Raw genomic sequence first — 12039 nt, 5'->3', positions numbered from 1 at the left:
CTGGTACAAAAAACGTGTAGTGAAAGAGATGTTTGAAAATTTATTGTAATAATTTAATATACTGATATATAGAATATTATAATAATTTAAACAAAAGTACAGTTCATTTAGGATTCATGCATAAGACTAATATACATGGAAATTAAATATAAAAATTTGGAAAAATTATACATTCGTTAAGAATATTAATATCAATTAATAAAGGAAACGCTTAATTCCAATATTTGCTAATTTTAATCAATATTTAAAAAAATATCGTCCTTCTTTTACACATGCTTTTATTGGATCTTAAAATGCAGATTATTTTGCGATAATATTTTTCGAACAATTAGGATTCATTAAACGATAAAAATTCATTACCTTATATTATTTTAAATAATAATCCATGAAATTTTCGAAAATCGTACGTTTTCATACTTATGCACCTGATTAAATTTAGAACTATATAGTAATTATGAGAATTCAAATGCTATTGGCAAAGCATGCAATTGGCAATACTTTTTAACGTACTTCGCAGTTGTATAGTTACAGTTTTAAAATGAATGCACGAGTGATGAAACGAATTTAAATGTAATATATTCATTTTGTTCTGTATGTTTCTAAATTACGCCGTTTTCCGGATACTCTGTCAGATAATACTTTGAATGTACGCTATCCAAGCTTGTGCCAATTGCCATTGGAAATACACAACAGGATTATTGAAATTTGGCGGCAGCATAACCTTATGGTGACCTTAGTGGGAAAGTTTATAAATGATTTTTTATCTCATATATTTTAATATCCTGTGTAAAATATGAAAGAACTAGGGGAAGTTAGCTGTGAGGTAATTCACAATGTCAATGGAGTTTCCTATTTTATTTTCTTAAAAATATGCTATGAAAATATTTACTTGGTTATTGTAATATTTATTTGTATATTATAAAAGGCAATATCACTCTTAATCTAATAACAATATTATTTTTGTGTAGATACGCAGTGTTGTAGATATTCAGCACTCTATAACAAAATGTTTAAATAATGTAAAAGGAGATGACAGTGGACCATCAAATGGTTCGCAAATATGTAATGGTCTTGATGGTGTTTATGGAGGTTTTCTAAATGATGCCACGTATGCTTGGCTAAGTTATGGTTGCCATTTAGTAGTTCTTAATACAAAAACTGGTGAAAGTACCAGTTCGTGGACCTTCCGAGGGAAAATCACTTGTGTTTGTCAATTTCCTGCTCAGTGTGGGGAACTACCATTACTCCTTGTTGGTTTGGACAATGAAGCAACTAGAATTAAAGATTCTGTGGGTTTATTGTGTATCTTTGATTGTACTTCCTCTCGTGTTTTAAGAGCCATTAAAGTAGGTATTGAAATATGATAAGTTTCTAAATTATGTGGTATTTAGAATGAAATGTTCGTGATATAATATATTATGTACAGATGCCAGCTGGTGTAGAACAAGTTTGTATTGTATCTGGCGCAACAGATTGGGAAGGATTTAATGACAGAAGACCAGACAATATTCTTATGCAAATGGATGGTATAGCTTGTGTAGTATTACGCAATCTTCATCATCTCATGATTGATCTTCAGAGATCTACTTGGGAGGTTCCTGATTTATCTGTTACAATGGATGAAATTTCTCCAGCTGAAATACAATTCTTAACAACTAAAGACTCCTTTCATAGAAACAGTAGCAAACACATGACTTGTAATTTGCTAACTCAACGTATGTATAACATAAACAATACTCTGTTTTTGTTGTTTCTTTATCCTACTTTAATATACATGATTACATTTTTTACATTTGTAGGTATAGAAAAGCACATTGGTTTTAATAGAGAAAATTTTGAATTGAATTCTTTTCTAGACGAAAAATTAACAAATACTATAATTAGCTCAATGAAAATTGGTTGTTTAATATCAGGATGTCTAGGCAGAGTGATAATATGGCAGAATGATGGTTCTGTGGGATGGATTAGCGTACCCTTGGATGAAACCATGATAATAACACATTTAGCATTATTAGAACCAACAGATGATCCTAGACCTTTCTACTATTTGTGGGTTGTTTTCCAAGACGATTCGTTTAAGATGCCTCCTATCTTGAGAATGTTTGCCTTATTGTTCCAGCGAAAATACTGTGACAGAGGAACTAATTTATATTTTAATCTGGAAGGAGAGCCTAGCCTTAAATTCGAAATTGAATTAGACCCAAAAGATAGAGTGGTTAGTTTGTCTACGTTCGAAAGAGGAACTAATCTGGACCAAACAGAGTCAGAATATAGGAAAGGTGAAGACAGTTTGCTTCTAATTTCAACTACTAATAGAACTTTATTATTCGATTTGAATCAATGGTACAAGGAACAAATGCCTCAAACCCTCAGTGAATGCAAGAATCCAAATAGCATATTGTCCTGTTATAATACAAATCACAGGGCCTGCGACATAACTGGCAAAGAGATAATAAGTTGTGCCTATATTCCTCACACCTTACAAGAATTTCCTAATAATAGTTTAAACTCATCAGAAGAATTATTTTACCCAAATTCTTTGTTCTTTGAATGGATAGAGCTAAGTTTATCAAAATTAACATTTTGGTATACTAGAGGAGTCCAAGCTGAATTACTTCGTGAAATTGCTCTTGCAGGGCCTATTATGCTAACGCAACCTTCTGAAATGTTTCACAAGTGTCTCTCCGTTGGTTTGACACCGTTCAATACAGAAATTTCATTTTCTAGCGATCATAACGCTCAAAGGGATATGTTATTATCGCTTTGTCTGGAGCAACGTTGGGCGACTTTCTTGATCAAGTGTGCCAAAGAATGGTCAGATGGAAGTGCCGCCTACATGTATCCAAGTTTCTTAAAGTGGGGAATACAGCGCGCGTCTTCCATAAAAATGATTGCTGATCGTCTATGTATTCCTCTATTTGATCAGTCAGGTAATAACATAGGCGAGTCAGAAGTAAAAACGTTGAGATTTTGTTACCAACAATTGGAATGTTTATCTAATGTAGTAGCTAAGTTACCTTTTGAAACAAGCAGTTTAATCAAGCAACGAAGAGCACTAAAGCGAGTATCTATGTACTTCCAAGTATTATTATGGTTTTACGACGTGGGTTTGTTACCCGAATCAGAATGTCTAGAGGAAGGTCCTTTACCAATGTCTCTTGCTCTGAAAATTCCATATCCATTCGAAAAATTGTTTTCTCTGTACAAAGAAAAACGAGAATCGATTAAAGACAATAATGCAAAAGAAGGCAGTGAAGAGGTGCTTTTCATAGATGAATTGATAGCTCGAGAGTGTCCTGCCTTGAATTTACAGTGGGAAAGAGAAGCTGGAGAAGCGAATACCAATGGCTATTATCCTCCACCCTCTTTGCAGTCGTTACTGAGGAGTTACTTGACTGATTGCGATCAGACAGAGTCAAATGAGATAGAATGTAAACATCAGATCACTATATACCTTCTAATGGATTTAGCTATGCTGTTACAGGGTTCCTATCCTGGAGTTGATCAATTGATCAAATATCCTTCATCTTTCAAGATGAGTCCAAGCCTCATAAAACTTACCCAAGCATTCTGGCTTCTAGATCATGAGGATTACCAAGGTTTCTTGGACATGATGACTGGTCAATTAGTCAGTGATTCTGATGTCAAAGACTGGCATCATAAACTTGTGCTAAAAACACTGATAAGGAACAGTCAGCACAAGTTAGCTTTAATGTATCTACGCATAAAGAAACCTCCTTTGTCATCCTTTCAAGAACAAAGCACATTAATAAGTTTATCAGTGGAGCATGGTTTGGTTCAATCTGCTTTTCATCATAGACTGCAGTCACATTATACACAGCTACTAATGTGTTTCTTTCAATCCTGCAAGAATTACAATAAACTCGGTGATATTTTACATTTGGCCTTGGATACTGAAGAAGAGGAAATGTTTGTCAAGTTTTTGGAGGATTCCAAGTCTGAAGACATAAAATTATTGTATTACTTGCAACGTTGTCGTTACATGGAAGCCAATAGTGGAAACATTACTACTTGGTCCAGTTCTGTTGCTTCAAAGAACATGCACTTTGATATGTTAAATGCCTACAATGCAACTTTACCTAATGTAGTGAAGCGGTTTTCCATGAATATGGGTAAAAGTAATCTAGATACAGATTTAGAGTCCAGATATCCCAGACCTATGACCCACAACAAAAGTTTTCAGAAAACTGCAAATATTTATGAAACAGTTATCAGGAAGGCAAAGGAAACCTATGTTAGAACAGAAAAGTCTGTGGTTCCCTTCGTCACTGCCCCTTGCGCCGCGTTAAAGTCATCTAATGACAGGATCAATATAAATTGTGTAATGTCTCCCAAAATGGTACAAATGAATAACAAACGCACTTTGGAACAGGTTATGCATGATGAAGAGAACGGTGGTATGAGAACACCAGAAAGAACAAAACGTAGGAAGTTGCTGGATGATAGTGAAGCAGCTTTGAGTGCTGCATTTAGTACCCCATTGGTAAAACGGAAAATATCCACCAATAGGGATATTCCGATTGAAACTCCGCATTCTATTTTAAAAATTCGGCAGCTTATAAGATCTTCGACGTCTCCAATTGCTGCTAGCCTACAGGATGAAATCACAGGTAGTCCAGTTTCGGATAGGGAGCGTAAAATTAATAGACAGATACGATTCAATATTAGTCAGTCAAAGAACAGCTGTTCTCATGGTGAAGTCAGCAGAGAAGAAGAATTTTCTAAACTTAATACATCTGATCAAAACGATGAAGTGTTCGTGAGTCCAGCGACAAGTGAAAAGTGTCTGATTGATAGTCCAGTTTTATCAGATAGTAGTTATACTTGCAAAAATGTATATACAGCTCGACCTAGACCAAGTCTTAGAAGAACTTACTTACAAACGTCTACAGAATCCATAAATGAGTCTTCGTCCAATTGTTCAAAGACAAAAAATTCCGCAAATTCTCGTTTGAGCGTTCCTTCAGTCAATATGTTGAATCGCTCATTAACGAACACGCCGCAGGTATCCAAAAGATTATCTACGTTATCTTCCTCCAGTTATTCCCCCGCGGTTCTCTCTCCAGATAGTAGCTTTGAGATAGAAGTTCCTTCAAGAAGGTCCGATAAGAGTGACCTTCAGCGCTCCTTGAAAATTCCTAAACAAGAAAATACTAATCATAATTCTCTTATGGCCTCAACACCTATGGCAAAGAGTTCTAGCCCTGAAAAATCGCGACACAGTTCGAAGGAATCAATTAACACAGAAGTCGAAGAGGACATTGTTCCAGAAGCATTTTATAAAAATAGAGAGAAGACCTCGAAAAATATAGATCAATCAAATCATTTAGAACTACGTAACAGTAAAAAATTAAAGGAAGATGTGAAAGGTGTATGTATAAATAGAGATGTTTCGAGCTCTAAAGTTTTGGAAAATATTAATGAAGATCATGAAGGAGATGAAGAGGAATATAAAAGTCTTTCTAAGAATAATGTAAGTTGTTTAAAGAACACAGAACAACACCGTCGATCATTTCATGAAAAATTACCAAAAGAATTTGAGCACGATGTTGAAAAACACGTTAGTTCTAAAAATGGTGTACTATTCGACATCACTGACGATGAATCCTCAAATGGTAGCGATGAGGTATTCTTAGTTCTTGATGAACCGGAGAGTAAAGAAAAACAAGATTCAAAAACGGTACCAATGAATACAGACAACATCTTTGACGCTTCAAATATCACAGATGATGAATCTGATTCCAGCATAGAAGTATTAGATAATCTTCAAAGAAATACTGCACATCTGGATAAAGAAGAAAATATACGTGACCAATCCAGGTTTTCCCAGAAGAAGGAAGAAATTGCAGAGGAACAGGAGACAAAGGACAAGTCGATTCGACTTGATAACAATAATTCTAATTACAAAAGAACTAGGAGGAACTCAGTTCGAGGTTCACCAGTTCATATAGAACCAAAGGACATTGTTAATACTTCTAATTTAGACTCTGAATCCCTAGAAATCACACCTAGAATGACCAGATCACGTCGAGCTTCATCCATATCGAAAGAAACTAATATGTCTCCTTTAAATTCACCTTGCAAGGTTCTTGCAAAGACGCCACGATCGAGACGAGCGAGTTCGTTGGTGAAAGAAGTATTAATTGCTTCTGTAGTACCTGCAGATGAAAGCGTGAAGCAGATAGCCTCTTCTGGATCAGATGCATCATCTGGGATTTCGTCGCCAAGGAAAATCAGGGGCAAGAGGGCATCTTCTGTTGCCAAGGATATTTCCATAGAGGCAGAGAGTGAGGAAGCTAAAGTTCCAGTGAGAAGGAGTGTAAGACGTTCTGCCTCAATACAAAAGGAGCTACCAGAAAGTAGTGAGAAAAAGGTTCAAACAGAAACTAAGAGCTCAAATACCAAACAATCCTCAGGAGAAGCAAATAAATCGAGTACAATTTCAATTCGATCAAGAAGGGAATCTCAAACAAGTGAACAGGATGAGGAAGAGCCTAGTATTGTTAAGTCATCAAGGAGACGAGGTAGTTCTGTACCTAAAGAGCCAGTCAACGTGGTAAGAACAACTCGAAGGTCTAGTAGCGTAGCTAAGGAAATTGTCTCAAAGGAGCTTGGACCATCATCAGAATCCATAAAAGAACAATATTTGGTAGAACAGGTAGTAAGCAAACCAGCTGCAAACACACGTAGTCGTAGATCCTCAATACAATCAATACCGGAAGAGCTTGAAGAAATTCTAAGCGTACCATTAAAAGAAAGAGTCTCTACTACGAACAAGAGGCGAGAGGCTTCACGGAATCCTCGATTGAGAAGAGCAGCAAGCGTGGAATTATCTCAAGTAGAGACAAGGAGGAAAACCAGAAGTGCCCGTAGCAAGGAAATCTTTGAAGAGACAATAATGGAGGAAGAAGGGACAGAAACCATAAGTCCAATAGACGATTCTAAGAAAGTTTCTAAGAAGAGGAAACGTGGTGTTTCTGAAACCTCTACTCGAGAAGCGAACGAAGCGACACCAAAACCAAGAAGAGGAACAAAGCAATCAACAAAACAAAATATCAAGGATAAGGCAGCTAATCAGTTTTCTTTTTCACAGCCAGAGAAGACGAATGATCAACCATTGGATCAAAAAGGTACATTCTAGCAATATTTAATTAATATTTATTCATCGAGAAAACTTATTAAGAGAATTGTTTTAAATTTTATTTGCAGCTATTGGAGAAGTTCCAAAATATATGTTTTCACCGCCACATACCAGATCGAAAACTATGGCTTCTGATCATCGTAGGTGGTTACTTTTCAATTAAATTAATTTATTTCTTTTCTAGAATCTGTTATGAGCTTACTTCTCTCTTTCCTACACACGCTTCTACACACTCAATGTTCTGCAGCTTATTCACTCATGCTTCTAATAGCAGCTAAGAACTTATACTTTATATGCTTCTTTATTACCTTCTAAAAGCACAGAATCAGTATTAAAATTTTTTTATTTTTTATACAGATTGAATAATTTCATTCCGATTTTGAGCGAAGATGAGGGGGAGGAAGAGAATGAGGAAGAGACACAGAATAATATACAGAAAACTGCAGAAGTGAAAAAGCCGAACTGTTATCATATACGCCGCTGTAGAACAAAGTTTGTACTACCCGTGAAATCAAAGAGTACAACAAACTAAATATAATTTTACGAAATTTTTTAAAACCTTTTTTTGCACAATCGTATATTCAGTTATCCAATTTTAAATGATTTACAATCTATAATCTATGATAGATCATATACAGTGCTTTCTTTCGACAACCATGTACAGTGGATAATATGTAAAAAAATGCAGTTGTTTTTCGAATGACTTAATTGCATAGAGAGAAAAAAAGATGGATTAGAGATTATGATACGTGGGACCATGTGAAATGAAACTTTTGTTACATCATAATGATGCAAAGTTTATCATAGAGCAAGATTCGTTTCTAAAATACAAAGCAGAGAAAAAGAGGACAGTCTTTTGCTATCGATTTGATAATATTCAGTATAATGAAAGTTATAGCTATATTTTATCAATGAGTAATCCCATCTGATGCATAACGCTTGGAACATATGTTAATATGGTACTTTGCGAGGTGTATATTTTTTAAAATTAACATGGTTTATTTAGAAGACTATTTTATATAATCTATAAATTTATTTAATCAATTTAATTAGTATTTTCATGCTTATGAAATAACTTGTTTTTTTTTCTTAATTGGTATCATTAAGTTTCCAAAGCGTGTGAACAGGTGTATAGAAAGAAATTTTCGTTGATCTGTATCTTCTGAATATTAAACCAGCAAGGAACTTCAGAAATGTATTATAAAAACTAAATAACTCTCTCTCTATCTCTGTAAATCATAAGATTCCTTACTTTTATATACTTATTTGGCAAATATATTTGTTACATTAAATTGATTATTTTTTTTTAATGCAATAAGTTCATGGAATGAATTATTGTCATAACGTATATTTATATGGTGGTTTTTGATGAAAATGTGTACCATAACTTTGTAAATAATTTATTAATATACCCATGTATAGCTGTATTCATACAATAAATGTAAAAAAGAATTAATACATATTATTGCTATCGAATAAATTTCCAATCACCATAAATAAGTACCTATAACTTAAATATTGAAGCGACATTAAATAATAATACTACAATTGTGCCGCATCTACATTATAATAGATTAGTAAAAATTGTAACACGATCATTCAACTTACATTTCCTAAAGTAAAGCTTACAAAATCATTTAATTTATCAAACAATTGTTTTATAGTACTCATTCGTAGCTTCAAATATTTTTCAAAAAAGACGAAATTCTCGTGTTGCTAATACTAAACTTTGTCTGGTACAAAATGAACGTTATGAATGTCCTCTTTGGCAGTAAATACATATATATTCTTGGTTAGGCGTCTTAAATAATTAAAAAAAAGACACATTGCTTTAAGAAGGAAGCAAGGAAAATTTATGCATATGTTAAATCTATGTTAAATTTAGAGAGCAATATTTATGTAATTCGATTAAAATCTGTTTCAAGTAGATCATTTGATATTCAGTCTAAATGGTCGATATTTGTACATCATTGTTTTCTTATTTGATACAATTAAATATAATAGCTGAATCTTCTCTTTTTAATCTTAGTATGATTGTCTACTTCACTGCTTTTATTTATTCATTTTTTTGCATAAAAATCTCTTTGATATTGTTATATAATATATTATTCTCAAGTTCGATATAAATGTACATGGATAAAGGCAGATGTAAGATTCAGGACGGTGTAACTGGTTATTAAATGCTAATCAGTTTTCGATATTCGTTGACTTCCTTACACCGTACTCTTTCAAAAGGCACATTTATCTCTATATTGCTTTCGTTAAATATATCTTTTCGTAAATGGAAGATAAAAATTTAATTCTATTTCTATATTGATTTTTAAGTTAGCTATGTATATGATGTGAGCTTCTACACGTAACTTACGATAAGTAACTTATATCGTTTCTTCATGGCATCGAAAATGTTCTATCGAAAAATAAAGAGAAACTTAGTAAACTATTTTTACTGCTGTTTACAACCATCTTTTACACGACGTTTATGCTTTTCTTCATGAGCTTGGGACGGGGATTGCATTTGATTTCTTCGTTGTCCTTGTATAGGCATATAACACGGAGCATCATCGTTCATAAGCTCCTGTGGAGGTGTAGGCAATGCATATGTAGGACTTACTGTGCTACTTGAGCTACTTGAAGTGTTTCTGTGCATACTTCCATTGTATGTAGGATCAATAATTGCAGCTACGTTTTGCACTTCTCTTATATTTTCAACAGACTCATCTAACGTTTGTATTTCTTCAGGATCAGGATATTGTGGATAATTTAAAGTTGGTTGTACTCTAGTTTTGCCTTGAGCGCCTTTCAATTCTAATCTATCAGGTCGTTGAGGCTTCTCTGTAAGATTCTGCTCCTCTAATTCTTGAAGTTGCTGCCGTTCTAGTTTTCTCTGCTTTGCTCTTTGTCTCGCTTTCCTTATTTTTGCTCGCTCCTTTTCCTGAAGCATTCGCGCAAGTTCCGCATCCTGTGCTTCCATCGCAATTTTTTGATCTAGCAGTAGTTGTTCATTAACAGGACCATCATGATTATCTATAGCATTTTCTTCTTCTTCCTGCTGCAGCTTTCTTGCTAATTCCTTTATTTAACAGATAAAAATTAAATTATGATAATGAATACTATAGATGCATTGTTAGAATATTTTTTTAAATACCTCATCTTTTTCTTCTTGAATGTGTCGTTCGAGCTCAAGCTGTGCAGCTTCATCGTCCAGTCTCAATTGCAGTCTCATTTGCTCTTGCAATTCTCTTTCTTTCTGTCTCTCCTCTCGTTCTAGGGACAATGCAATCTGTTTTGCAACAAGAGCATCTCTTTCCTCTCTAAAATCAGAAACACTGCAATACGACATAAACTTTAACAAATCAGTACAATCAAAGGTTCAAATACTAACTGCTGTTGAATATAGGATTGATATCTAAGCTCTTCCAGCTCCTGTTCAACCTTAGCCCTTGGTAAATCCTCTCTAACTTGTGCATTGCGAACTTTGTTGCTTGTGTAGTGTTCCCTAACTATAAGGCACAGTACAATAAAGATAATAGCCAATAAAATCAACAATATTTTACAAATAATCTAATATTCTTACTTTCTTCGTCTTGTAGACGGTAAGCGAGTGCTCCATCTTCGTGCACCAGCCACTCACGACACACTACAATATTGTCGAAGGATTGCTTATTAGAAATGCCAGGCAAATGAGTAATTGTAATGTAATTGCAATGAGTGACAGGAGGCGTTGAAAAAAATGCAACATACCTTCGTTTACTCGGCCTGCCTTCGGTAATGTGTCCGAGCTCAAGACAGATTTCGCCATTTCTTATCGATTAATCCTTGCCTTACGGATAAGATACTACTTTTCAACCAACTTTCTTGTTTACAACCACCTTACGGAAAACATACGTTGTTTTTTCTCCATCTTGAATAGCAATGAATAGAATAGAGGCCTGTATTTGTGCTATTCCCACCGTACATGTGCATTTCTCCATTCACGGTGTAAGTAAGAATATCCGTAAAGCACATTGGAGACGTAGTACGAGCTGTGAGTACACATATATATCGACACACTTTCAAACTAAGCTTCACTGAATCTAAGTGATAGGTACGGTACTGCTCGTGAGTTGTGAACAATTTTCTTAGCAATTATTTTATTAAAAATGCATCCAATTTTTAAATTTCTTCTTATTTCATAACAATAAATAAAAATATATTATTCAGTTTCAAGTTAGTGCTAAAACTTTATCAGAAAGATTATATTAAATTAGATTAGGTTGAGATCAGATTTCAGTTCATTTTAAACATATTTAAATAAACAGAAACAATATCACTTAAAATTATTGTTTAAAAAATTGTTGACCTTAAAAATAGTTTGTTATTTTAACGCAACCTAGACATAACTAATCTTTTTGGCAAAATTTCATTATTAAGTGGATTAAACATTAAATTTATAAAAGTTGTCCTTATTTCTTAAAATAAGGTTGTAGTCAAATATCCAAACTTAACGTTACTAGAACTGTATATATAATTAAATTTTCTTAATTCTGTAATAGCATACTAGTATTTTTTGCAATTTCTGTAAAAGTTATTAATATATAATAATAAATATCGGTTTATTTCATATAGTTGTCTAAAAATATATTTGCAGGAAATTGTCTGAGCAACTGTTAGGTTAAACTCATCACTACTTCATTTAAGATTGCTATGTAGTAGTAATGGCGTAGTGGTGGTAGTGTTTGTAGTAAGAGTAGTAAGGCGAGCGTACTCACGTCGAACGTTAGTGAAGTGGATAGTAGAGTTTCCTGTATTAATGTCACTCTAAAATTCAATACATAGTACGATCTGTAAGGATAAATTCTGTATTCGTTCATAATGAAAGATGATAGATTTCCCTTTAC

The 12039-nt window shown here is 33.8% G+C and overlaps 2 protein-coding genes across 6 annotated transcripts; one reads left to right on the top strand and one right to left on the bottom strand.

Annotated features, from left to right (window-relative positions):
* The first annotated feature begins 482 nt into the window (after positions 1–482).
* LOC126925432 (protein ELYS) lies at positions 483–8624 on the top strand. 4 transcript variants are annotated; one of them, XM_050740973.1, is made up of 7 exons: positions 483–823; positions 969–1346; positions 1427–1715; positions 1800–7151; positions 7231–7302; positions 7410–7435; positions 7520–7550. In XM_050740973.1, exons 1-7 carry the CDS (start codon positions 794–796, stop codon positions 7526–7528), a joined length of 6156 nt encoding a protein of 2051 aa, XP_050596930.1. In that variant the 5' UTR covers positions 483–793; the 3' UTR covers positions 7529–7550. The 4 variants fall into 4 exon arrangements, with proteins under 4 accessions (XP_050596930.1, XP_050596931.1, XP_050596929.1 ...); XM_050740974.1 differs by having other exon boundaries at positions 7231–7306; XM_050740972.1 differs by lacking the exon at positions 7410–7435 and having other exon boundaries at positions 484–823; positions 7231–7306; positions 7520–8624.
* Positions 8547–12035, bottom strand: LOC126925456 (coiled-coil domain-containing protein 50). Of its 2 annotated transcripts, XM_050741020.1 has the most exons (6): positions 11911–12035; positions 10904–11184; positions 10737–10799; positions 10545–10662; positions 10308–10488; positions 8547–10232 (listed from the first exon to the last, which is right to left on the bottom strand). In XM_050741020.1, exons 2-6 carry the CDS (start codon positions 10959–10961, stop codon positions 9606–9608), a joined length of 1047 nt encoding a protein of 348 aa, XP_050596977.1. In that variant the 5' UTR covers positions 10962–11184; positions 11911–12035; the 3' UTR covers positions 8547–9605. The 2 variants fall into 2 exon arrangements, with proteins under 2 accessions (XP_050596977.1, XP_050596978.1); XM_050741021.1 differs by lacking the exon at positions 11911–12035 and having other exon boundaries at positions 10308–10473.
* Positions 12036–12039: the final 4 nt, after the last annotated feature.

This window comes from Bombus affinis, chromosome 16, assembly GCF_024516045.1.
Source record: "Bombus affinis isolate iyBomAffi1 chromosome 16, iyBomAffi1.2, whole genome shotgun sequence".
NCBI classification, from domain to species: Eukaryota; Metazoa; Arthropoda; class Insecta; order Hymenoptera; family Apidae; genus Bombus; species Bombus affinis.
Note: the sequence above shows the minus strand (reverse complement) of the source record. Positions and strands in the feature narration are given on the sequence as shown.